We start from the raw sequence: 24,909 nt of genomic DNA, 5'->3' as shown, positions 1-24,909 counted from the left end.
GGCAAGGAGAAACTGAGGAATCCTCCAGGCTTAGCCATCGGGGCGTCTTACGTGCAGTTTCTTTGTTCCCCGTTCCAACAACCTGGTAGGACCAACTACGTGATCCATGGGGCCCAGGACAAAATGAAAATGTGGGTTCTTGCTCAAAAATTATTAAGTCTTTTAGGACAGCAAGAGCAGAGCATCACAGCAAGTGCACAGACCTGCAGGCCCAAGAGGCCGGCCCTGCTCAGTGTTTCTAAATATTGAGATATTTCTAAACTGATGACTGATGTCCTTTCCCTGGGCTGTCAACAATGCCGCCCACCTTCCCAATTACTTGCTTTCTCATATCCTTGTTTTATTTTATTTTATTTTTTTCATTTTTTTACCATGCTCTGAAAATATTTGTTTCAAGTTGTTCATGTCCCTGTTTGAATGAGTCCTCCAGGAGGATATAAGCCCAGAGAGGACAGAGAACCGGCCAACCTTGTATACCACTGTGTCCCCAGTGTCCAGCACAGGGTGGGCCACGCAGAGAGCACTTAGTCGACGTTTGGTGATGAGCGGATGAGCCACTCCATCACGCTCACTCTGTGGATTCACAGGGCGAGAAGGGCTCAGTGCCAGGCTCATACCCACCGGGGAACAGTGTCAACCCCACTGCTGCTCTGCCTTTCAGCTCTAATAGCTACATCACGAAACCTGCACGGTTTGCCCTTTCGACCAACGTTACAGGAAAAGGATATCCTGCAGAAATTGAAGAAAGGTGGGATGTTTAACAAAACCCCATAAATAAGTCCCTGGCGTACCTTGATGACTCTGCCTGCCACTAGGTCCAAATGTCATGTTGCATTTCCAGTCAATGGTCAGAAAGGGAAATCACTTACAAATACCCAACCCCCGATCTCATTCCCCAACACCACCACACAGTGTCCTGAAAAAACTTTGGCAAACTGTTTAGCAGTATCTACTGAAGCCAAATATACGCATATCCGCTGTCCTATTCCTAGGAATACACACGACAGAACTGCATATATACGTCCACCAAAAAGCATGTGGCAGAATGTTCCTAGTAGCGCTATTCATGAAAACGACCCAGACGCCCATCAACGGTAGAATAGATACATGATAAATGGGACCCTACGCAGTAAGGAGAATAAACAGTCTACAACCACAAGCAAAAATGTGGATGAATCTTACAAACATAATATTGAGCAAAGGAGGCCAGAATCAAAAGAATACATGCTGCGTGGTTCTGTTTTCATAAAGTATCAAACTAGGCAAAACTAATCTCTGCTGTTGGAAGTCGGGCTAGTGGGTATTCATGGGTGGGGGATGGGAATGGAGTGACCAGAAGACGCAGGGGGCTCCTGAGGGACCATCATCTTCTGTTTCCTGATGTGGGTGCTGGTTACGTGGGTGTTCTCACTTTGTGAAAATACATGTGTTCTACACTTATGATACATGCATTTCATGTATGTCTATTATTCTTCAATAAGAAGTTGAAAATGTTATTTGAAAAGGAAAAATCCTAAATGTTCAGCAAAGCGTGTTGTATGCATGAGTAGATCCCAAAGGGTAAGTGTGGTGAGTGACTCTGGTGCTAAAGGCCTGAGTATGACTCTTGCTTCCAGCTGTGTGACCTCAGGCAAGCTACTTAACTTCTCTGTGCCCCAGTTTCCTTTATCTATAAAATGAGGGAAAAAACAGTCCTTACCTCACAACGTCATTTTGAGGTTTGAGTGAGGTGATTCTTGTAGAGGCCTTAAAAACACACCTGGAATGTAGAGGTTGTTATATACACGTGTTCTTTTTCTTTTTCTTTTTTAACATCTTTATTGGAGTATAATTGCTTTACAACAGTGTGTTAGTTTCTACTTTATAACAGAGTGAATCAGTTATACATATACATATGTTCCCATATCTCTTCCCTCTTGCGTCTCCATCCCTCCCACTCCTCTAGGTGGTCACAAACCACCGAGCTGATCTCCCTGTGCTATGCGGCTGCTTCCCACTAGCTATCTATTTTACGTTTGGTAGTGTATACATGTCCATGCCACTCTTTGTCACAGCTTACCCTTCCCCCTCCCCATATCTTCAAGTCCATTCTCTAGTAGGTCTCTTTAGTCCCGTCTTACCACTAGGTTTTTTTTTTTTTTACATCTTTATTGGAGTATAATTGCTTTACAACGTATACACGTGTTCTTATAGATAGAAGTACGATGATAGAGGTAATAGTATATCCGTACATAATAATAAGTGGGAAAGATGGCTTTTAAAATATGTTATATACTTATTTCTATGCCTAAACGCTTAATTATGTGTTCTAAGCACTTTATATGTATTAAGTCATTTAATTTTCCTCCTGGCATTTTATAGATGGAGAAACTGAGGCACAGAGAGGTCAAGTAACTTTTCCAATGTCCCCCAGAGAGTAAGAGGCAAAGCTAAGATTTGAGCACACGCTCTTATCCAATAAGTCAGGTGAAGATGGAACCTGGGTTATTATCCACACCCACGTGTTGACTGCCCGTGGAAGACCACGTAAAAACATGAAGAGCCAATACAACAATCTTCCCGACCAAGAGGCGAATTTAATGAGGGAAAGACACAAGCCACTGGAATCCTCTGCTGGCAAGAAGGAGGTGAGTCCACGAAACTGGGAGGAGGAAAGACATAGTTGCCCAATTAAGATTTCACTCTCAGGAGTAAACCCCCAAATGCAGACGGCACAGATGGGCACAGACCCTGCAAGAGCCTGGGTTTGGGTTTTCTTCTTTTTTCCTTCCCTTTTCCTCAAAGCTGAGAGGAGACAGGGATGGGGAGGGAGGTTAGAACCCAAACTCACCCCAGCATGCCAACCTGTGCCCTGCCGAGCGACTTGACTTGTCTACTGCTTCTAAACAGCTGGAAAAACGTCAAACTGTCATCAGTGATTAAAGAGGGATTTTCCAAAGGTTTCAAAAATAGAAATTCAAAACCTTATTCCTCTTGCACAAGATAAATCCAAGCAGCATTCCCTGAACAAATGCATCATGGGACGTGGTTTCCTTGCTGGAGTCTCTCTTGGGGTTGCCATGGTGGAATCAGGCAGGCTTGGCCTTTGCTGTGCTTTCCTTTGCAGCTTGGCGGTTTCCACCCAACCTAGATGTGTGGGCGCACATATGGAAGCCCAACGCTCCCCCAGGATGCTATAACTCTGTGATGTGATTATGGTGGGTCCATCCGCCCACCTAGCAGGCTTGCAAAGCTCCCGAGGAGCAGAACGGTGCCTCACCCACCTCTGTACGCAAGACCATTACATAACCTTCAGGGCTCAGTGCAAAATGAAAGTGTGGGCCCTTTGTTCAGAAGTTACTTAAGGATTTTGATTACGCATTTTGCAGACACGTGGATGGACCTAGAGACTCATACAGAGTGAAGTAAGTCAGAAAGAGAAAAACAAATATCGTATAATATAGCTTTTATGCAGAATCTAGAAAAATGATACAGATGAACTTATTTGCAAAGCAAAAATAGAGAACAAACATATGGATACCGGGGTGGGGGGTGAAGGGGAGGGTGGGATGAACTGGGACATTGGGATTGATATATATATACTACTATGTATAAAATAGATAACTAATGAGAACCTACTGTATAGCACAGGGAACTCTACTCAATGCTCTGTGGTGACCTAAATGGGAAGGAAATCCAAAAAAGGGGATCTATGTATACGTATAGCTGATTCACTATGCTATACTGCAGAAACTAACACAACATTGTAAAGCAACACTACTCCAATAAAAATTAATTTAAAAATGCAACTTAAAAAACGGTGCAAACAAACAAAAGTTACTTAAGAATTTCGAGATGGCAAGAGTAAAGCATTAAACCAAGTGCAGGGTGCTTCTAAGCAGGGGGCACTGGGCACGGGTCACTCGCCCAGGAAACCAGCCCTGTCTGCATTGTGGGAACATCGTCAGCGCTCGTTCCACACTGACTGAACTTACACCTTGCCATTATCACGACCCCCTCTGAGTTTATCCTTCTGGTGCCTGGACGTTTTTGCTAACATTTTCTGAGTGCTTACCAGGTACAGGTATTATTCTTAGCACTTGTGTTAGTGCTACCTTTATATTATTATATTATATATAATTACATTATATTGATATTATATACTGACATAATATATATAATAATTATATATATATATAATTATATTACTTCCTCCTCAGTAAAAATGCCATGAGGTAGGAACTATCATTGTCACAGAGGAGGAAACTGAGGCACGGAGAACTGAGTCACTTGCCCAAGGTAAGAAATGGGGTTTGAGTTCACCACGGAAGATCTGGCTACAGAACTCCCATGTTTTATTCTTCTTTGCATCCTCTCCCTTGGCTACCCCAGAAAAGGGCAAACATTCAATGGGCACCAGTGAATTCCATCCATCACTGAGTGTCTCTTCAGGGCCAGGCCCAAGGTCTGGCCTTGGAGAGCAGTGGAGATGGGGCTTCCTCCTCCACACACCAAGACTAAGGTGGAGCAGTGGCTGGCAGTCAGGGTTTGTCTTGGGGTGACATGTAAATATGCCATCACTGGTATGACATGAGAACTGACCAATCAGAGTAGACCCCAAAAGCTCCGGAGCCCCCTGCTGTGCCTGCCTTATGCCCTGTGGTTGCTGGACCATTGGACCAAGGAGGGGGGTGGTGGTGGTGGGCAGCTGGGGCAGCAGGAGAGCCCTGGGAGGCTCAGGGTAAGGCAATAGGAACATTTCCAGATTGTAACAACCAACAAACTCTTCACATACATAGCAGCCGAAATCTACCTGCTCCCTGCTCCATGATCACAGAATACTCCATTGTGTTTCCAAAGAATGTCCTGCTAATTCCAATCTCTAAAAACCAATTTAAATCCACAGACACTTGGCACACCTACAGAATGCCATCAACTCAGAAGTGCCTGAGGGGACAGTAGATAAAGGAATAAATGCAGCATTCTGGAATATGATTGAGACTGGGCCTGGCACACAGTAGATGCTCAGTTAACACCTCTTAAATGGAGCTAAACTGAAATCAGAAGCCCTACCCCCTACCATACAAGCCCAGTTAGGCCCATTGTTCTAGATCCTAAAGTCATTGTATTAGTTACCTATTTCTGCAACAATTATTCTAAAACACAGCAGGGATCAGCAAACTTTTCCTTAAAGGGCCAGAGAGTAAATATTTCAGACTTGTGGGCTGTATGATGTCCGCTGCAACTACTCAACAGCTTCTGCTACTGGAGCCTGAAAGCAGCCACAGACAATGGACATTCTCGTGTTCCAATAAAACTTTACAAAAGTAGACAGCCAGCCCACCTGTAGTCTTGGAAGAACAAAATTCTAGTTTAATAAATGGACTAACATGGTCTTTGAAGTTCACTTTGCAAGCTGTGGGTTTGAGGAGGGTGGTCTCTGCTCTGTACCGTCATACCATGGCCTTGGCGCCAGCCATCAGCAGATAAGGAGACTTATGGAGCTAGACCTCATTCCAAGTCCTTCACCTTAACAAGCATAGAGAGGACTTCCCTGGTGGCACAGTGGTTAAGAATCCGCCTGCCAATACAGGGGACACGGGTTCAAGCCCTGGTCCAGGAAGATCCCACATGCCGTGGAACAACTAAGCCTGTGCGCCACAACTACTGAGCCTGCTGCGCTCTAGAGCCCACAAGCCACAACTATCGAGTCTGCGTGCCACAACTACTGAAGCCCACGCGCCTAGAGCCCATGCTCTGCAACAAGAGAAGCCACCGCAGTGAGAAGCCCGCGCACCGCAATGAAGAGTAGCCCCCGCTCGTCGCAACTAGAGAAAGCCCACGTGGAGCAACGAAGACCCAATGCAGCCAAAAATTAATTAATTAATTAATTTTTTTTTAAAAAAAGCAAGCATAGGGAGAGAGTGAGATGGACGTACTGAGCAGAATGGTTGGGCAGAGTTTGTGCCTAAGAGAGTTGGAAAGGAGAAAGGAGGTGCCATTCAGGCTGAAGGGCTGAATTTCATGACCTCTCCTTCCACTGAGAAGAAGGAACGAAGACATATATTTTATTCTTTCTAAGTTCAATAGGGCTTCTTGGATCAGCTCCCCAGGTTTAGCAACATCACCAAATAAATATCAACATGCAGGCTGAGTATAGAAGTACTGAACACATGAAGCTCCTTCCCTGCCACAGGGCCTTTGCACATGCTGTTCCTTCCCTTTAGAACAACACCATGCGATAGAAATATAATGTGAGCCACAAATGTAATTTGAAATTTTCTACTGCCCACATTTAGAAAGGTAAAAAGAAGCAGGTGAAATTACTTTTCATAATATTCTTTCTTTAACTCGATCTATCCAAAATATTATCATTTCAATTTGCAATTAATATTTTAAAATGAATGAGATATTTTACATTCTTTTCTTTTCATACTAAGTCTTTGATATCTGGTGGTGTTTTACTCTTTCAGCTTATCTCAATTTGGACCAGCTGCATTTCAAGTGTTTCATGGCCACATGTGGCTAGCAGCTACTGTATTGGACCGAGCAGCTTTAAAATACACTTGCCCCCCAGAATTTCATGACTGGCTCCATCTTAGCTAAAACATCATCTCCCCACAGGTTTGTGATTGTGCTCTCTCACCCCATCACATCACTCCATACATTAGTTTCCTAGGGCTGCTTCTGTAACAAATTACCACCAACTAGATGGCTTGAAACAACAGAAATTTATGGTTCTGAAGACTAGATGTCTGAAATCAAGGTATTGACAGGGCTATGCTCTCTCTGAAGGCCCTAGGGGAGAATTCTTTCTTGCCTCTTTCTAGCTTCTGGTGATTGTCAGCAATTCTTGGCATTCCTTGGCCTATAGATGCATCAATCCAATCTTTGCCTCCGTCTTCACATCACCTTGTTCCCTTCTGTGTCTATCTCTGTGTCTTGTCTCCTCTTCTTATAAGGACACTGGTCTAACAGTAGGGATGGCAACAAAGCAGAACTCTGGTCTATAAACTCATGCAGGTAAACTGAACCAAAAAAGGCAAGGAACAGGTCTAAACGCCCATAGTTAGGTCAAGCAAACCAGGATATCTTCTCCCCCTACCCCAGCCTGGCTGCTAGCAGGGAAAATGGGCCCTTGACCCGCTGTATTTTTACTCAAGTTCTCTCCAAATATTTGCATGAAGCGTGAGGATCAAGGGGAAGGGAAAACCCAGCAGTCTCGTTGCCTTTACCTTTGGTCAAACCAGGGACTAGTCTTCCAGTATCCCGCTCTGAGCCTCCCAGCACCACCTCCCCCAATCCCCAAAAGACCCTGGTCTTCCTCCTAGAAGGATGAATATCAGATGGCGCTCCAGTCTGGGCTTGGTCAAGCTCTCTAAGCCTCAGAGAAGAGCTAGGTCATACCCCAACTTTGTGTAAATTAGAGAAATACGCTTTTCCTCGAGTGCAGCCCTGAGCTGAGGTACTCAGTTTGATGAGCACACAAGCACTGAACTTCAGACCCTCTTAGTTCCTCAGCTGGGTTCCCTTGTTCAGTGAGCATCCAGCACAACCATACATGGCCACCCTAAGCTAGTCTCTCCCTTGTAGGTCTATTGTGAGAATTAAATGTGATACTGTGTGAACACGTTTAACATGGCTATTGGGTAAATAATAATAACTCAACATGTATTTTTTTATCTTGAATTTTTATCTTGAATTTTTATCTTGAATTTTTTACATACTCTTCAATAGACATTGGTAAACCCTAAACCACTGCAACTTTTAGGGTCCTCAACATAATTTTAGATAGTGTGGAGACAAAGAATTAATTAACATTATTGAATAGTGAGAAACATTCCCTTTTCAGTTCTCTCATTTCTTCCAGAAAGATTTGTATTTGACACTCTCAACACTTGCTAATACACACACACACACACACACACACACACACACACACACGCACACAGTTGGACCTCTAGGCAAGCAACATAGCTAACCTGGCAAGCAACATAGCTAACCTGTATTAACGTTGGTTGGTTGTGTTTATCTTGTACAATTCCCTTTTATGGTGAGTAACAGCCACTTCCCAGGCAAGCAACATAGCTAACCTGTATTAGCTATGGCAAGCAACATAGCTAACCTGTATTAACGTTGGTTGGTTGTGTTTATCTTGTACAATTCCCTTTTATGGTGAGTAACAGCCACTTCTCCAGTCACAGTAGTAGTATCAAGGTTTTTTCCAAAAGCATGTATTTAAGTATTTAAAGTGAGTCAACGTAAGGGAAAATATTAAGCAAATAATCGTAGAGGTGGTAGCCCTGGGCTTGAAGTTTGGGGGACGCGATATTACACAATTCCAGACAAGGCCAGATTTGACATTTTGGCTTCTAAACCAAGTGCTCTCAGCTTTCCCAGTACGAAGTTGGAAGAGAATGGGGAGATTAATGCAAAAGTGTAACGTCCAGGGGTTCTCGGCTGGACCGTGTCTGGAACGGAGGAGGCTTCATGCACTTCTGATTTTCCAGCAAGGAGTACGTCGGTTCCCTCTGAGCTCAACTCAGAGTTTGCGCCCTCTGAGCTCCTGACTTTCAGAAACCTTCACCTCTTGGAGAGGCGTGCCTGGGTCCTGAGTTTTGCAGATCTTCTCTGGGAGGGACACGCCCCTCTAGAACGGCTAGGACCTCCAGGTCGGCTGAGTCCAGGCGGGAGCTGACAGCCAGGGGCCTGCGCACAACCTTCCCTGACCAAGAACGGCCACTGCACCCTCCAAGTTAGCGAGTAGTGAGCGAGGGCACCGTACACAATGCGGCTGTGTTTGATCCCGCGACGTGTCATTCGGAATCGCAAACAATTTATTGCCATTAGACGATGTTGTCAGGCACTAATTTCCTGGTGGCTCTCCATCACGGGCATCAAAACATCAGGGGAGGGAATTCTGAGGCCCCTGGGCTGGGGGGCGCGGAGGGACCGTCGCGAGCCAAGCGGGGGTTCCAGTAATGAGGCTTTAATGAGAGGAGGGCCGCCAGCCTTTGTGGAGAAGTCCAAGGAGGCGGCGGCCCGAGCGGGCGCTCGGCGAGGTCACTTCCTTCCCCGGCCCTGAGCACGGTGAACCCGCTGAGGGCCATATGCGGCCATCAGGCCGGGTGCCCACTGAGGGCACTCTTGGGCCCGCGACACCCTCGTCGGCTCCGAACTGCGGCAGGAAAAGAAGCACCTCCATGCAACAATGCAAACGCACTCATTACCATCTCGTCAATATGCATGAAGAAAATGCGCTAGGCTGGCCGAGCCCCATCACCCAGCTCTGGCCTCGGCATCCAATAAAGCGACATATTCATCTCCCAAGATGGATGAGGAGGGGGCGCCGCCAGGAAGGCAGGTCCACGGGGGGGAGGGGACGGATCCTGGAGAGGAAGAGCAGAGAAAATACATGCAAAGAACCTGAGAGGCAGACCAAGAAATCGACGAAGGAAGGAAACAGATTAGGATGAAAGAAAGGGACCAAAAAAAAGAAAGAACAAGAAATGAGGGCGAGGGAAAGAGATGCAGAGTCAGAGGGAGGGGGGAAAGCCATAAACAAGGGAAGAGGGAGGGAGCAAAATTGAGGAAAGTGGACTGAAAAGTGGTCCAGAGGAAAAAAGAAAACGGCCAATGAGGGGATTAAGGAAAGAGAAGAACAAGCCATGACCTAGAAATCGAATATATGGAGAGTGGGAAAGACAGACGGATAGAGACAAACAAAAGAGGGGGAGGGAGTGAAACTGCTCGAGTCAGGTGGAAAAGGATGATCCTGGAGAAGTAAAAACAAAATAACGTCAGTCGCGCCGAGGGGCAGGTTTCCCGATCCTGGCAGTTCTGCGCGCTGCGCATCTCGGCTGCTTGGAGACCCAAGGGCCCGGGCCAGGTCGGGGAGAGGCAGGGGCGGAGTGGGGGAGCGAGGGGCCGGCCGGCCAGCCGGCCTGGCGCGGCTCCTTGGGCGGCCCGGCCCGCTCCGCTCCGGGTGCCCGCGCCTGGCTGGGGGCCCACCCCGCGCATTGCAGCCTCTCCCTCGCCGAGAGCGAAGTTGGCAAAGTTTCTCCCAAAGTTTCCCCGTCGCTTCTCCGGACCCAGGGAGAGGCTCCGAGGCCCTGGCGGCTGGTGGGGAGAGGCAGTCCGTTATAGGGCGGCCCTGGAGGCCGCGGCCCCGCGCCTGCTGGGATACTCGGGGTCCGGATTCCTGGTCAGACACAAACCCCTCCCGGTGCGGACACCAGGCCACGCACTCGGGCGTCCACGCGGCTGCTAATAGCAGAGAGAGAGAACGCAGAAGAGAGAGAGAGAGAGAGAGGGAGAGAGAGAGAAAGAAAAAAATATTCTCAGCTCAATTTAAGTCTCATGGAAAGGGCTTACAACTGTAATTAAATCATTAAATTCTTGTCTACGCTTCACAGAGCGGAGAGAAATTAACTTCCCACCAACCTCATTTTCTATTTGAACATGAAATAATGATTTTCTGCCCGTCTAATTACAAAGCCAACATCTGATCAAGCCAGCATCCAGAGGGGATTATCGCATGCACGAGTATTAGACCTCATTACCAGCTTGAGTGCAAAATTATTACATCTTGTAATTGGATGGTGAGATTTATATACAGATCGGCCCGGTTTCTGTAAGATTGTAATTACAAGCTTCGTTGGTTAGCTACTTATCAGAACTTTGCAGGAAAACAAAACAAATGACTGAGGAAAACGAGCATTTCATTAACCTGTAACCCGAGCGCGGGGGGAGAGAGCGGTGGGAGCGTGCGCCAAGGCGTCTGCAGGAAGCCGAGGGATCGCGGGTCCTCACTGCAGCCCGGGGACTTCGGGCCTGGGAGGGAAGGACAGAAGATGGGCCTCGGCGGGTAAACTTAGGGCTACAGCGGCGCCCCCCGATGGGGACGCGTGGACACCGTGGGTCTGGGCAAGGAGGGGGCAGAAAGGGGGCCTGGTGGCTCGCGGCTCGTGTACAGTACGCAGCGCAGCCCCTGAGCCAGATGGGCCGCCGGCCCTGGGCACACGTCGGGCCGCGGCTCCAAGTGCAAGACCGGGCAGCGCTGCTGTGAGCGCTAAGCGATTGATATGGACGCCCCCTTGCATTCCCCACACTCTGGGCCGCGTTGAGAAAGCGTCTACAGCAAGCCTCCGAAGCGCTTTGTGCTCTGGGAACACTGGAAGAAAGCGAGATGATGGAGAAGGGTTTGCGCGCGGCGCGTTTTTGCGCGCATGCCTTTCCCAAATCAACTTCCCGTGCACCTGCTTTTCCTCCCTGTGCGAGTGTGTCACTTTGACCCCATCTCGTGGATTAAAAATCCCTGGAAAAGGCTCGGCTGTCCTTGGACCCGTGAGTTCAGTTCGGAGCCGGGCTCCACCAGCCTGGTGGAGTTGGGGAGCCAGCGCCACGTCGGGGCTCGGCTGCCTAGGACTCTGCGTCACGACGTGGGGCGCGGATCGCCCGGGCCATGGCAGGGCTGATCTTATCTGGAGACTAGGGTAGCGGAGAGACCGATTCTGCTCGAGACCTGGGGCGCTTGGAGGTATCTAAATAATAGAGGTTCTTGGGTCCTTATCTGGGTTAGAGGTTCACCTTCCGGGCCACGGGTGCCCCGGCCCGGCTAAGTCATTGAGAACAGCCTCGCCCCTTCCCTGGCCTCTTTCCCACCTCCCGCAGCCCGACACAGCCAGGTCGATAGCTGGTTAAGGCGGACAGAAGCATCATCTCCGGGGCTCATTGTTCTCTCTTTTCCTTCTGGAAGAGCTGAGTTAAATAGCGGCCCAGCGCAGCCCCAGTTTCCCCGCCTCAGAATCTCGCTCTTGTCTCCTCGCGGGTCTGGCGCCACTACTCTGTGCAAACTCTAGGTTTCCAGGGACGTCGAGGCTCCGGGTCTGACACTTAGGAAACGCTGCAGGCAATAAGGTTACTCTCAATTGTGTAACCCTGAGATTTTTCGCGAGAAGGTGAGCCCAGGATTCCCTGCGCCACTTCGCTGAGAGGTTTAACTGAAAACGAAATCAGGCGCCGGGAAAACATTGCAAAGCCAGAGCTTCCCCTGATATCTCCTCTCCTGGGGGGACTCCAGTTAAGGCCAACACCCGGCACCAAGCATACGCAGGCGAGGAGGAGATTAGGAAAGCAGTCTGACCCAATTTGAGAAGGCCGCCCCTTAGTTTCCCCAATCGAACCCCAAACCGAGCTGCCCCCAAACTTTCCCTTGCGTTCTCCCCAATTTTCTCGGCCTTCACACCTACTGGAGCCGCCAACCCGTGCGAAGTCTGGTAGAAAGAGGGGGGAAGTGGGGTGGGGTCAAAACTGGGTGCCCGCGGGACTCCCCACTGGGGTTCCCTGTTGTTGCTGAGACCAGAGAGAGCCGGGGCCAAGATTCTACCATCCCTCCACTCTGGTGGAATTCGGATTCGATTCCTCTATCAATCAGCCCGCGGCGGCCAGTTTCCGCCTCCGAGCCGGGACTGGCAACTCCAAGGCAGTTACCGCCCCGGGTGCTGTCCCCGGAGCGCTCCTGCTGCAGGCCTGGCCTGTGCGTAGGTCGCCGCAGCGGCCTAAAGCGTTTAGCCCGAAGCCGCCGCAATACCGGGAATTTCAATCCTGCTCTAGGCTGCACGCCCTAATCCGTGAAGGTGGGCGCCCGGCTACTGGGATTTCAGGTTTGGTTTAGGAAATATCCCACTATAAAACTAAAAGTCTTGCCTCCCATCCGCACCCGAGCGGGAGGGAGTATACCTGCCCAAAGAAAACAGGTTGGCGCAGAGACCCGGCAGCAGGACAAGGGGTAGTGAAACGAAGAATCTCTACGGACCGAAAATTCCAATATACAAACTTCTCCAAGCGCTCCCCGAAAGTTCCTGGAGCCTCCGCCACCCGGCTCCCTGCTCCTCCCCCATCCCACGCCAGCTTAGGGCACGGGCAGCCTCCACTTTCCTGACGTCGCTCCCCAGGATTCCCGGGGCGTCCACCCTTCGGCACCACCCCTACCCCCGCCATTTCTAAGACGGGATTCTGCACCCTGAAACCCGTGCGGCGTTAACGCGGTTAACTGCAGGATTTGCCTCTTGAGCAGGGGGCTGCTTCGCCTCCCTGGGCATAGAGACGGTCCTTGAAGACTCCCTTAGAACGCACCCCCGATCCCTCGCGCACTCTTCAAGCTCCCTCCCTACGCCTGAGAGTGGCCAGGAGTCCAGAGGTGCGAGCTGGAAAACGGACCCGGGCAGAGTAAAGCCCCAGCGCCTGGTCCAAGGTCTGGTCCCGACCCAGGCCCCGCGCGCCGGGGCGGGGGGAGAGGTACCGAGAGGCGGGAAGCGGGAGGGGCGAGCTGACCCCGTACTAACCCCGGTCCCGGCGCCTCTCGTCCCCCCTCCTCCCGCCGCGGGCCAGAGGGGGCGGGAAGGGACTGGCAGAGCCCGGGCTCCCGCCCCCGCCCCGCCCCGCCCCGCCCTGCGCGCAGTATCCGCGGGGGTGGGCGGCCTCGCCTGCAGGGCGCCCAGGCGATTGGTGACTCGCGAAGGAGACGCAAGGAAAAGTCGAATAAGAGGGCGCGACGTCAGACCCGAGATTTGGGGAAGGGCGAGGGAGGGGGGTGAGGGTAGGGACGGACACACAGACACAGATACGGACACGCACCCCCCGCACGACACCCCAAGTGTCCACAACTTTAGGCCGCCTTAGCCCGGGGCGCAGAGGCCGGGGATGGGGGTGCGGGGAGTGTAGTGTGAGTAGAGAGAAATAGGTTTTAAAAAGAAAAGAAAGAGTGAAGGGAACAGAGAGGGGAGAGAAAGGAGTAGTGAGAGAGGGAAAGAGAAGAGAAAGACGAGAGTTTCATAGCATCCAGGAAAGTGAAAGAGCCCGAAGGAGCGGAAGCGATCCTGGGGGTTGGTGGGGGGGGGGGAGAGGAGCGCAGAAAGGGGAGGGGAGAGGAAGGGCGAGGAGGGGGAGTGAAAACTAGAGGAGGGCGAGGGAAGCGAGGCGCGACACAGCTCGGGGAGAGGAGGGCAGTGAGGAGCGAGGCGCGGGCAGAGGCAGCTCCGGCTGCCGAGAGGAGGGAGCGCGGCGCAGAGAGGAGGGGCTTGCGGGCCCGTAGAAATGTCAATCAGAGCCCGGAGCCCCGGGAATCTCCGCCAATCTGTTCGGACCTGACCTGGCTCCTTGCCTCCGCCGCCGCCGCCGCCGCCGCGGAGCAGATCAATAGGCAAACGCCGAGCGCAGCGCAGCGCGGGAGGCAGCGCGGCCCCAGCCCGGCCCAGCCCCCGATGCGCGCCGCAGCCCGCGGGTGGCGCTGAGCTGGGCGGCCCCAGGGGCCGGGCCCCCTCTCCGTCCGTGCCCCGCGGGCCACCATGTCCTTCCCCCAGCTCGGATACCAGTACATCCGCCCGCTCTACCCACCCGAGCGCCCGGGGGCCGCCGCCGGCGGTGGCACCGCTGGGGCACGGGGCGGCCCGGGAGCCGGAGCCTCAGAGCTGGCTGCCTCGGGGTCCCTGTCCAACGTACTCTCGTCCGTGTACGGGGCGCCCTACGCCGCGGCGGCAGCGGCAGCCGCAGCCGCCCAAGGCTACGGCGCCTTCCTGCCCTACGCGGCCGAGCTGCCCATCTTCCCGCAGCTGGTAAGTGGCCGGGGAGCCGCAGCGGGGAGGTTGGAGCTGGGGCGCCGTACGAGGTGTACGCGCGGGAGTAGACTAGAGGGGCCTGGGCCGGGAGGGTGGAGGCGGCGATGGCCAGCGCTCATCCACGCTCCCTTCGCGCGTGTCCCTTCCTTCTCCCTGTGCGTACAGGGCACGCAGTATGAGCTGAAGGACAGCCCGGGGGTGCAGCATCCGGCCGCGGCCACCGCGTTTCCTCACCCGCACCCCGCCTTCTACCCATACGGCCAGTACCAGTTCGGGGACCCGTCCCGTCCCAAGAACGCCACCCGGGAGAGCACTAGCACGCTGAAGGCCTGGCTGAACGAGCACCGCAAGAACCCCTACCCCACCAAGGGCGAGAAGATCATGCTGGCCATCATCACCAAGATGACCCTCACCCAGGTGTCCACCTGGTTCGCCAACGCGCGCCGGCGCCTCAAGAAAGAGAACAAGATGACTTGGGCGCCCCGCAGCCGCACGGACGAGGAGGGCAACGCTTACGGGAGCGAACGAGAGGAGGAAGACGAGGAGGAGGATGAAGAAGACAGCAAACGCGAACTGGAGCTGGAGGAGGAGGAACTCGGGGGGGAGGAGGAGGACACCGGGGGCGAGGGCCTGGCTGACGACGAGGAGGACGAGGAGATCGATTTGGAGAACTTAGACGGCGCGGCCGCGGGGCCTGAGCTGGCCCTGCCTGGCGCGGCGCACAGGGACGGCGACCTCGGCCTGGAACCCACCTCAGACTCCAAGAATAGCGACTCCGACGACAGTTCCGAGGGCTTGGAGGAGCGTCCACTGCCTGTCCTGAGTCTGGCCCCAGTGCCACCGCCGGTGGCCGCGACTCCGCCATCACCGCCCTCGCCCTCAGCAGGCCTGGACCCCTGCGCTCCCGCACCAGCGCCCGCCTCGGCCCTGCAAAAACCCAAGATCTGGTCCCTGGCCGAGACCGCCACAAGCCCGGACAACCCGCGCCGCTCGCCTCCGGGCGCGGGGGGTTCTCCCCCCGGCGCAGCCGTCGCGCCCCCAGCCCTGCAGCTCTCTCCGGCCGCCGCCGCCGCGGCTCAGAGACTCGTCTCGGCGCCGCTGGGCAAGTTCTCCGCTTGGACCAACCGGCCGTTCCCAGGCCCGCCGCCCGGCCCACGCCCGCACCCGCACCCGCTCTCCCTGCTGGGCTCGGCCCCTCCACACCTGCTGGGACTTCCCGGAGCCGCGGGCCACCCGGCCGCCGCCGCCGCCTTCGCTCGGCCGGCGGAGCCCGAGGGCGGAACAGGTGACTGCGGAGCCCAGGATACGGAGGGAGGGGGCGAGTTTGGGGGTCGCGCCCGGGCAGGTCCCGGGGGGCGCAGGGCGCTTACCACTCCGCTCCCGCCTCCCGCGGTCCTGGGCGCCAGAATGGAGCGATCTAAAGTCCTTCCTTTTTCTCCCGCTTCCCGTAGATCGTTGTAGTGCCTTGGAAGTGGAGAAAAAGTTACTCAAGACAGCTTTCCAGCCCGTGCCCAGGCGGTAAGAGACCCCGAGCTGGGGTGGGGTGTTGGGACTGGCAGTCGGGGGCAGGGAAGAATGCGGAGGAAACTCGGGCTTCTGCCCCCGGGGGAACGCAGCTAGGACGAGCTTCTAAAAGGGGACGAAACATACTCCTCCGTCGTCGCCACGGGCCCAGAGATGGCTCGAGAGTCCCAGTCCAGACACCCGGGCGGGGCCCAGTGGACCTCGGAGCGGGCGGTGGCTCCGTGAAGGTCCACCACCTTCCAGCAGTGCACCTCGGGTCTTGACGCCTCCCGCCCAACCTTATAGTTAAAACGGAAGACCAGCATCTACAGCTGGACCTCATTGCACATTGAGACGTCTCCCTTCCCCCGGCCTCAGCCCCGGGTTGGGTCTCCCAATGCTAGGCAGCGTCGGTGCCCCTAACTCACTTCCTTTGCTACCACTGCCTCTCTCTTGCAGGCCCCAGAACCACCTGGACGCCGCTCTGGTCTTATCGGCTCTCTCCTCATCCTAGTTCTTTTTAAAAAAAAATTTTTTTTAAATCGTTGTAATAATTGTAAAAACCAAATCGCTCTGTATAGTTATGACTTGTAAGCATGTCCGTGTATGAATACCTAAAAAGAAAACGAAACAAAAAAAGAAAAAGAAATAAAACAAATCTCCCCCCCGGTCCTCCCCCGGTGGTTTCTGTACCCCCACATTAGCTGAGTTCGTGAGGTTTGTTTGTTCGGTTGATTGGGGGGGGTGGAGTTTCAGTGAGAATAAGCGTGTTTGACTTTTTTTGTATATACAGAAAAATGTACATATGTGTGAACCAAATTGTACAAGAAAGTATCTATTTTTGGCTAAATAAATGAGCTGTTGCCACTTTGACTATAACCTGCCTGTCTGCCCCCGGAGGGATCTGTTTGGTGCTTTTCGTTTTTTGTTGTTTTACACCCTTATCCCCCCATGTTTGAAGAGTCGCCCGAATCAGCGGAGGAGAAGCAAGGCGAGTCAGGGCCCTGTAGTCGGAGGACGGCGGAGGAGAAGCTGGAGTGGCCGGGCTGGGGCCGCCGCTGAAGAAGAGAAGGTTGGAGAAGTACCTGGGGCGCCCGAGAGAAAGGGCAGAGGAGACAGGTGGGAAAGGGGGCAAGATTGCCTACAACGAGCTGGGAAACGGGGCCCAACTCCCCGGTCCACTGGAGCAACCGCGGGGCCTTGGGGCCTTCTCTGATGACGCAGCAGAAAGACTCGGAGAAGGATCTGGACGCCTCCCTCCCCCATTCTTCTATAGGCACAATCGAGGCTTTCTCAGTCTTACATAAGGGGCTGTGCAAGCTCCGCTTCGGGCCCCCTTCCAACCACATTGATCCCCAGACTCCTTATATAGATGCAGGGATGTGGGGTGGCAGTGAGTTGGGGCGGGTATGCAGGAGCGGGGAATCCAGGGGTGCACATCCTTTCCCCTTGGTGACTTTGCCCAGCCCACATTGCCCGTTGGGGCTCTGGGCGGCATGTGCGTCTTGGCATCCCAGTGGGTTTTGCCGAAGTGCCCTGAAAGGGCAGCTTTCTGAGGTCCCGGCACCGGGGGTTCGGGTAGTTGCACCGGCCCAGCCGGGATTCCGGCTCCAGGCCGGACAGAGGGGTGGTCGGGCCGGGGGAGGGAGCCGGGAAATTTGGGGCTGGAGCTCCCTCTGCAGGACAAAAGGGCCGCTCGGCGCCTGCCTCGGCGGCCTCTCCAGCCAGCCCGGGCGTCGCGTCCCCTCCGCACCCTCTTTTTTCTCTTGCAGTCAACTAGCCTTGCCCAGCTTTGAAAGAAGTTGTAGGGATGCTGGAAGAGTGGCGCCTTGGGGGTGTCGTTTTTGCATCTCCTTCCCCACGCTGAGTTAGTAAATTTATAGGGCGGCCAGACGCCTGGTTTTTGCCCCGCACAGTGGGACATGTCACAATCTCGCGGGTCCCCGGCAAGTTTGGGGAGCGCTTGCAAACCCGAAGTCACGGAACAAGGCGCCGCGTCATATTGTACATCTTGGAGTTTCGGCGGGAGCAGAGGGAGTCCGGCAAGGACCCACCCATGCGGGCACAGCCGCCAGCGCCGGCCCGGGTGACCCCCACGGAGGCTGGGGCCGTCGGCGTGACGGCGCCCCAGGGGCGGGTGGGAAGGAGGGTCTGTCTGCAGCCGCTGGGGCCCACCGGGGGCTGGTGAAACAGGAGCGCACACCCATCGAAGACGTTGCAAGGACGGGACTCGCTCTTCCAGTCCCTTCCCCAGAGGCCAGAGACGTCTAAGGTTTCGGTTCAGGCTCCTTCCCAGGTGGCAGGCACAGACTTGTGGTTCAGCTCTGACCCTGGGCACAGCGCCCCAGACGTGGCGTCCGTTTCAACTGCCTGGGCCTTGGACCTCAGAGGTGGGACGGAGGCCTCGGGTTAACATCAGTATCTTTACATGGACAACAGCCTGATAGCCCTCCAGTGAGTGCCTCACAAGCTTCGTCAGAGCACAGGCCGAGTTCCCCTCTCTGCCTCCTGGGAAACTCCGGGCAGACAGTGAGCTTCTCTGCCCCCCATTTCCTCATCTGTAAAATGGGAATAATGACACCTACCTGGCATGGTGGTTGTGAGGATGAGAGACAAAGCACGTCCAGTGCTGGCATGTGGTAGGAGGAGTGATAGCCCTAGTTTTATCTTTATATTCCAAAACTCTCAAGCCCACTCCTCAAACTCCCGGTAGGATTCTGCCCTACCCCATCCCATCAGCCGTAACAGCCGGGTGTCTGCATTCAGACATCTGAGGACCCAGCTGAACCCAGGGAGAAAGGACACTCTCCAGGGAGGAGTGCAGCAGGGCGAGCAGGTGAGAGGAGTCAGGCAGCCTTCCCACACGGACCGTCCAGCAAGAGAGGAGACCGTGCGTTCAGAGGGAGACGGGTGTGAAGAGGCCAGGCCCAGCTTGGAGAGGTCTGATCGCCTGTGAGGTTTGGTCAGCATTTCAGTGCATCCTATTCTGGGGATATTAGTCCTTGGAGGAGACCAATCGTGCCCCACTGAAAGGGCAGGATGTGTGATGCCAGAGGAGAGTTGAGATACACCTGGGAGAGACCCCCCGTATGTGTGTATCTTCTCTATCCCATAGAACACACGGCCCCTTCAGATGGCCCCAAGTTGACCCCCATAACATAATGGGATCAAAATGAAAAGGAACCTCATAGGCTTTTCAGCTAAAAAGGGGAAGAGGAGACCACTTCCTTGCACCACTTTTATTTCACCAAGGAACAGATTCCTCAGCCACCTCCTGGGACCTCCTCCCTGAGTCCCCCGCCTTACGCCCTCCTTTCAAGGATCCTAGGAACTGTCTCTGTCCTTTATTATCTGGCCCTAAAATTTAAAAAGGAAAGAGGAAGCTAGGGAAGAGAGGGAGAGAAAAACAGAAAGGCAGAGAGAGAGAATATATGGGGATCTCATTCTTGGTCCTGATTAGGCTTCAGTTAGAAATAAAATATGTCAGTCACTCTGCCTGGAAGGGGTTCCTCCTGTCGGGGCTGGTTATGCAAAGCACTCAGAGGTGTGTGGGGATAATCAATTAGGTCAGAGGAGGGAGTATATGTCACTGCTTCCCTCATTATCTGCATGGAGGTAGAGGAGGGGGGCTGGTTTGCTGGGCCACGGAGCCAGAGGAGAATAAAATTATCTCCCTAAGTGATGGCCCACCTCTGGGACCAGGACGTTCATGGTTTTCAGTTGAATTTATTTTTGGTTGGAATACAGCGAGGAGGAAGCGGGGTCCAGTCAGAAGGCAGCATGGAAGGGCCGGAGGGCTAGGGCAGCAGAGGCTTTGGGGAGAAGGAGGGATGTTCCAGCCACTCACCTGCCCCAGGGGAGCAGCAGGGAGAGGGAGGGCTCCTGGGCTGCTGTTCTCTGGGCACCTGGCAGGTCTGCTGTCTTAGGCCTGAGTTCTGGAAGGTTAGAGAGAGGGATTGAATATTTGGGTAGGAGCTGGATGTCTGACGTCTTCACTGGTTTGTTGGGAGCTTCTGTCAGGAACTCGCTTTGGGCCTAATTATTTATGTCCTTCTAGAAATGTCCCCCGCATCCTAGAGTTCCTGGTTGTATGGACCTTCTACCTGCATCAGATGAAAATGGGCAATTGCGGGTGTGTAAAAATTGCATCTGTGGTTAGAGCCACCTCCAACTTGAATGGGCGCAGGCTTCATCCTTTCTCAAGGCCCCGCTTTCACCATCTGCCACTTGGAGGAGATTGGATGAGACACATTTATTCAAACTTCCTTACGAAGCCAACATTGTCTAGGGTTAGGCATGAATGTCGGAAGTGTGGGTCCAAAGATAATTATTGGGATAAGGAGGCCCCATAACCTTTCTAGTAACCACCTCTGGATCGTAACTGGCCACTGTCCTCTGATCCAGGCAGCCAACTTAACCATATTGAAAGTGTCCATCTATTGTGTGACCAACCTAGCTTTGACGCAGCTGCCGCTCGCCTTTGAACAGAAGCTCCAGCCCCTCCGAAGGCTCTCCTGATGGTCTGGATGGAAAACCCCACAAGGCATCTCTTCCTGAGGGTGAAAGGGATGAGTACTCAGGTCAAGAGACCTGGAAGAGCTCCTAAGAGAGGTCCTCACCCAGCTGTCCCTCCCACTTCCAGGACAGATGGCAATGTCTGGAGACACTTTCAGTTGTCATGCCTGGGTTAGGGGTGCTACTAGCATCTCATGGATGGAGACCAGGGTTGCTGCTAAGGGTCCAGCAAGGCACAGGCCAGCCGCGTGCAACAAAGAGTTATCCAGTCCAAACTGTCAACAGTGCCAAGCTTGAGAGACACGGAGGTGAGGGAAGGGAGAGGAGTCTGGGGCAATCCCGGAAGATAGTGTCTCCCAGAAACCACAGCTTCGTGGAGAGAAACATTAAAGCAGGGCACTAAGTGGGGCGTTTTTGTTCTTTAAAAACTTTTGGCCCTGGAATGGGGAAGTCGGTGTGAGGGAAACTCTGCCAGCCTGGGAAATAAAAAGAGCGGGTTTTCAACTCAGCCTGGTGCCCGGGAGCCACTGAAGGTGAGACGGTCTCAGGCGAGAGGGGCAGAGTCAGCCCCAAGGAGGATGTGTGTCTGCGGAGTTGGGTCTTTCTCCCTGGGTATTTATATCAGGAACAGGTTATGGGAATATTGTCACAGATGAAAGCTTAACTCCTGTGGCTTTGCCTCAGAATCATCGCCACCTCTTCACTGCCGCCAGCCCTTCCATGCACATACACGCGTCTATTTATTTACTTGCTTATTTTACCTGGGAGTGTGTGTGTGTGCGTGTGTGTGTGTGTGTGCACGTGCCCGCGCGTGTGTGTCCCGTGTCAGGGAGCCAGAGGGAGACAGAGGCAGGGTAAGGCCTTACTCCGGGGCTGACCGTCTAGGACGGGAAGGCTGTGATGTTACAGCTTTTTTCTTGCGTTCTCTCACTGCTCTAGGCGGCTAACAAGTGGGCCCACAGCCCTCGGGGCCCTTGGAGTGCACTCATCTGAGAGATTGTGCTCTTCTCAGCCGCTCAGATTTATTTTGCCGAAGTTACAGGGCAATTATGGAAATGCGCCCTTTGAAGCTGGGCTGATTTCTCTTTATTTTCTTCTCCCTGACAAAGCAGAGCTTCCCTGCCTCTTGTGGGCTTTTTTTTTTCTCCCCCCTCCGTTTCCTTTTCCTCTCTCCTTTTTTTCTGATAATTATTAGATAGTGGGAGTTTCCAGGGGTAATTTGAAAAAATCTTTTAAACAGTGATAAAAATACCTATAGAGTAAAAGAAACTTACCATTATTTAAATGTTACGTTGGGTTTTTTTTTTTTTTTCTCTTTTTTTTAATGGGGTTTGATGGCCAGGAGGAAAGAAATGAATTCGTGATACTAAGAGACAGACCCCTCCTGCCCAGATCGTCATGGGGCGGCCCACGGCAGCCGGGCAGGCCACCGGCTTGGCTAACAGACTGTTCCAGTGACCTGGGGCTCCTGCTAGGCCCCTGGAATCGTAGCTCACAAATTTTAGCAGGACAAGCGCTCTGCTCCCCTTTGCTCACACCTCTGGGTGAATAAGAGGCCCCGACTCGACAGGGCTGTGTTTTCTGGGCCTTGTACATTATTCATCACTGCAGCATGGAATCTGGAAGCTCTGTGTGAACCAACCCCATTTATTTCTCTCCTCCCGCCCCACTTTGCTTGGCCTGACGCTGGCGTGTGGAGGGAAAGTGTCTGAAGCCAGATGGTGTCCGCCTCGGTGCTGGCGAGACCTTCGAGGGGGAGAGTCGGCCTGTTTGGGGTCGGGGTGGGAAGGGGCCCAGTTTCTGTTTTTCAGAGTGACTTTGAAGTTCTCTTCGCCCATCTTTTTGTTTGCTCCTTCCTCCTTCCCTTCCTGTGTCTGGGGGTGAGTGGCTCATTATCTGTCCACAAACTCCGACAGGAAGTCTCGTCCCCTTCAGGAGCTGGCGTTGGCCTCAGAGGCCTGTCCGGAGTGGAGGCCATCTCAACTCTCACTTCCTTTAAGCCACTTAAATAAAATCCAGTCAGGTAAATGGAGTGGAGTGCTGCTTATTTGATAGGCCCCATGGTGAGCGCCTTCCATGCATTCTATTTAATGTTCATAGCCGCCCTCGGCCAAGGCACAGACAAGGACATTAAGGCCTGGGAGAGGGGGATGGAGTTTCAGAAAGTCTTCTGGTAACATGAACATTCTCCGTGGAGTGAAAGATAGCCACGCGGAACATTCCACATGGCGTGCTACCATCTGAATTAAAAGGAGAGTATCCATTTGTTTGTACAAGAAGCTGGTAAGAGTGGCCGCCTTAATTTAAGGAAAGGACCTGTGCAGCTGGAGGTCAAGGCCCCGAGGGATATCTTTCAGTTTATATCCCTTTGTTCCTTGTGAACTCTGTGAATGAATATGTTAGCTCTTCCTGCTTGTTTTTAAATAACTAATATACGTGAGAGAGGTAGAGAGCAGTTTCTCTGGACCTCCCAGTGGAACTGAGGATCCTTCATTCACTCATTCGTTCCCTGAACATCCACAGATAGTCATGAAGCAGCAGGTCAGACTCCCTTGGTACAAATCCCAGTTCCATCACTCCCTAACTGTGTGACCTTGGGATATTGACTGCATCTCTCTGAGCTTTGTTTCTTTTAAACCAGAAAGAAGAATTACAATTTTACCTCCCTCATAGACTGTTGAGAGAATGAGTTCATTCACGCTTAGGACAAACAATGCATCATGCATAATGATTTGTCTCATGCAGAGTAATTACTTAATACATTACAAATATTATTTTTATTTACGACAACAACAACTCTAGGCAATAGGTATTGTTGTCCCCAGTTTATAGAGAGGGAAACCCAAGCTTCGCCCCTTGTTCAACTTGGCCAAGTGTTCTGACCCAGACCTCTTGGACCCTGATGCACTTGGCCTGACCCTGTCTCGGATGGGCCCAGCACAGCAGCTCTCACTGCAGCCCACCCTCTGCATAGAAGGCAGTGGAATGCAAGGGCATGGGAACGGCTGGGCCAGGGGGATAACTTGGAATCTGTTACCTTTGATTTTCTACTTTTAACTAAGCACAGGACAAGATGAGGGGCTCTGTCCACTCCTTTCATTCCATCTCCCATCCTGGTGGAATGGGCTTTCAGGAGAATTACACACCAGCGTTCTGCTGTAAGAGGCCATCCATATTAGCACAAGAAAGGCTTGTCTTACTTCTGTATTTCTGCTCCTCAACGTGTGGTCCCTGGGCCAGCAGAATCAGCATCACCCTCAGAGCTTGTTAGAAATCCAGCCTCTCAGGCCCCTCCCAGATCCACCGAATCGGAAGCTGTGTTTCCCCAGGACTCTCTGGGTGATGAGCGTGCATCCTGAAGTGTGAGAAGGGCTGGCGTAGATGTTCCTTAGTAAAGCCTGTGGTCCTTCCAGAATGGAGACAGGAAGAGGCTCGATCTCCTTGGGCTGCACAGGCAGGAGGATACTGGAGGGAGGGAGGGAGGGCAGGGCAGAGGGTAAAGAAGGAAAGAATGAGAGAGGTCAAGGTGCCAAGTGCCAACCCAAGGCTGATTTTGCCAGGGCTGAATACGGATTTTGCCCCTTTCTCCATCTTCACACATGTTCAAGGTCGGCTGGAACACTGAGTTCCTCACTGCCACAGCCTCTGCTCACGTGCCCCTCCAGGTATTTCACAGCGTAAGGATATATGTAATTAAGAAATGTAGGACTTTTTATTAATTGTAACTGATTTCTTACAGCCCGCCTCACAGCTGATCCCCACTAAACTTGGGTACATCTCATGAAGAGCTGGAATGAGGGGGTGGGAGGAAAAGAGAGAAAGGAAAAGAGGAAGGAAGGAAGGGGGGAGGGAAGGAGAAGGGAGGGAGAGAGGAAGGAAGGAAGGGGAGAGGGAGAGAGGAAGGAAGGAAGGCCAGCTATTCTGAATGGGCACAAAATAGGTAGGAACTTTTGAGGCCAAGGATTGACTCCTTCACTTATTTTTTTATTCATCCATTCATTCAAGAATATTTATCAAGGATAACGATATTTATTTTTATTAATTAATTCGTTCAATAATGTGTCAAAGAGACACAACGTGAACAAGGTCCCTGCCCTCCTGAAGCTTTCAGTCAACTGGAAACACGTAATTTAATAATAATAACAATAATAATAATAATGCTGGATTATGAAGGATAAGAACAAGATGCTATTAGAATGCATAAGGAAGTGGGGTATACCCTAGCTTGGGGTGGGACGGGTGGAGGAGGTGGGTACAAATGCACATATGCATTTGAGTGTCCAGGTACACAAAG

At 52.6% G+C, this 24,909-nt stretch overlaps 1 protein-coding gene across 1 annotated transcript; it reads left to right on the top strand.

Annotated features, from left to right (window-relative positions):
* The first annotated feature begins 13,949 nt into the window (after positions 1-13,949).
* On the top strand, positions 13,950-16,962 carry IRX3 (iroquois homeobox 3). The gene is made up of 4 exons (XM_060000903.1): positions 13,950-14,594; positions 14,763-15,882; positions 16,049-16,115; positions 16,560-16,962. The coding sequence occupies exons 1-4, from the start codon at positions 14,328-14,330 to the stop codon at positions 16,612-16,614; spliced, it is 1,509 nt and encodes a 502-aa protein (XP_059856886.1). The 5' UTR covers positions 13,950-14,327; the 3' UTR covers positions 16,615-16,962.
* The last annotated feature ends 7,947 nt before the right edge of the window (positions 16,963-24,909 follow it).

The sequence above is a fragment of the Delphinus delphis genome, chromosome 20, assembly GCF_949987515.2.
Source record: "Delphinus delphis chromosome 20, mDelDel1.2, whole genome shotgun sequence".
Lineage (NCBI taxonomy): Eukaryota > Metazoa > Chordata > Mammalia > Artiodactyla > Delphinidae > Delphinus > Delphinus delphis.
This window is presented reverse-complemented; position numbering and strand designations above follow the sequence as displayed.